The 879-nt window shown below is 35.9% G+C and overlaps 1 protein-coding gene across 1 annotated transcript; it reads left to right on the plus strand.

Annotated features, from left to right (window-relative positions):
• The first annotated feature begins 313 nt into the window (after positions 1–313).
• Positions 314–469, plus strand: LOC123324053 (60S ribosomal protein L39-like). Its single transcript, XM_044912755.1, has one exon. The coding sequence runs from the start codon at positions 314–316 to the stop codon at positions 467–469; it is 156 nt and encodes a 51-aa protein (XP_044768690.1).
• Positions 470–879: the final 410 nt, after the last annotated feature.

An 879-nucleotide genomic window follows, 5' to 3' on the forward strand; every position in this document is an offset into this window, starting at 1 on the left:
CCCTGCTTGTGTTCCCTCTCTCACTGTCTCTCTGTCAAATAAATAAAATCTTAAAAAAAAAAAAAAAAGCTTAGGAAAGAGCTGTGGGCTTGATATAAAGATTTCATAGTTATCAACAACATAGCTAATAAATAGGGCCATGAGACTGAATAAAAAATAGAGGCAGTAAGTATATAAAGAAAAAACTGATTCCTGAACAACACCACTTAATGTTAAACAAACCTAAAAACTAAGCAAAAAACCAAAAGAATCACAATTTGCAGTCAGAAGAGTAGGGGGAAAAAAAAAAAGAGGGTTGACTCCATTCCTTGCCATGTCTTCTCACAAGACTTTTAGGATCCAGTGGTTTCTGACCAAGAAACAAAAACAGGATTGTCCCATTCTGCAATGGATTCAGATGAAACCTGGTAAGAAAATCTGGTACGACTCCAAGAGGAGACACTGGAGAAGAACCCAACTGGGTTTATAAGAACTGCATCAAGGTCACTAGCATCCATCTTTTCATATCCAGCTGAAAACATTACCACTATCTGGGCAGTTGAATAAGTCTTATTGGGAAAATGGCTTTTTTCTCTTTGTTTCTATACCTTTGTATTAGTAGGTTGGTTCAGTAATAAATATGTGAGATCATTGGTTTGAAAATAAAGAGAAATAAGTGTAGTAATGGAAGAAGGTAAAGTGTTTTAGGGAGTAAGGATTTGCCAGTGTTGTTAAATGACATTCAAGGATCACGTAAGGAAAGGACTAAACAGGCAAATCTCAGAGATATTACAAGTTTGCTTCCAGAACACCTCAGTAAAGTGAATATTGCAAGAAAGCAAGTCAAATGAATTTTTAGTTTCCCAGTGCATATAAAAGTTATGCTCACCCTATGTGGCC

Source organism: Neomonachus schauinslandi, chromosome 2, assembly GCF_002201575.2.
Source record: "Neomonachus schauinslandi chromosome 2, ASM220157v2, whole genome shotgun sequence".
Lineage (NCBI taxonomy): Eukaryota > Metazoa > Chordata > Mammalia > Carnivora > Phocidae > Neomonachus > Neomonachus schauinslandi.

Bases quoted from the DNA above. Each gene is read 5' to 3' on its own strand.
- LOC123324053 (XM_044912755.1), top strand. From the start codon at position 314: ATGTCTTCTCACAAGACTTTTAGGATCCAGTGGTTTCTGACCAAGAAA.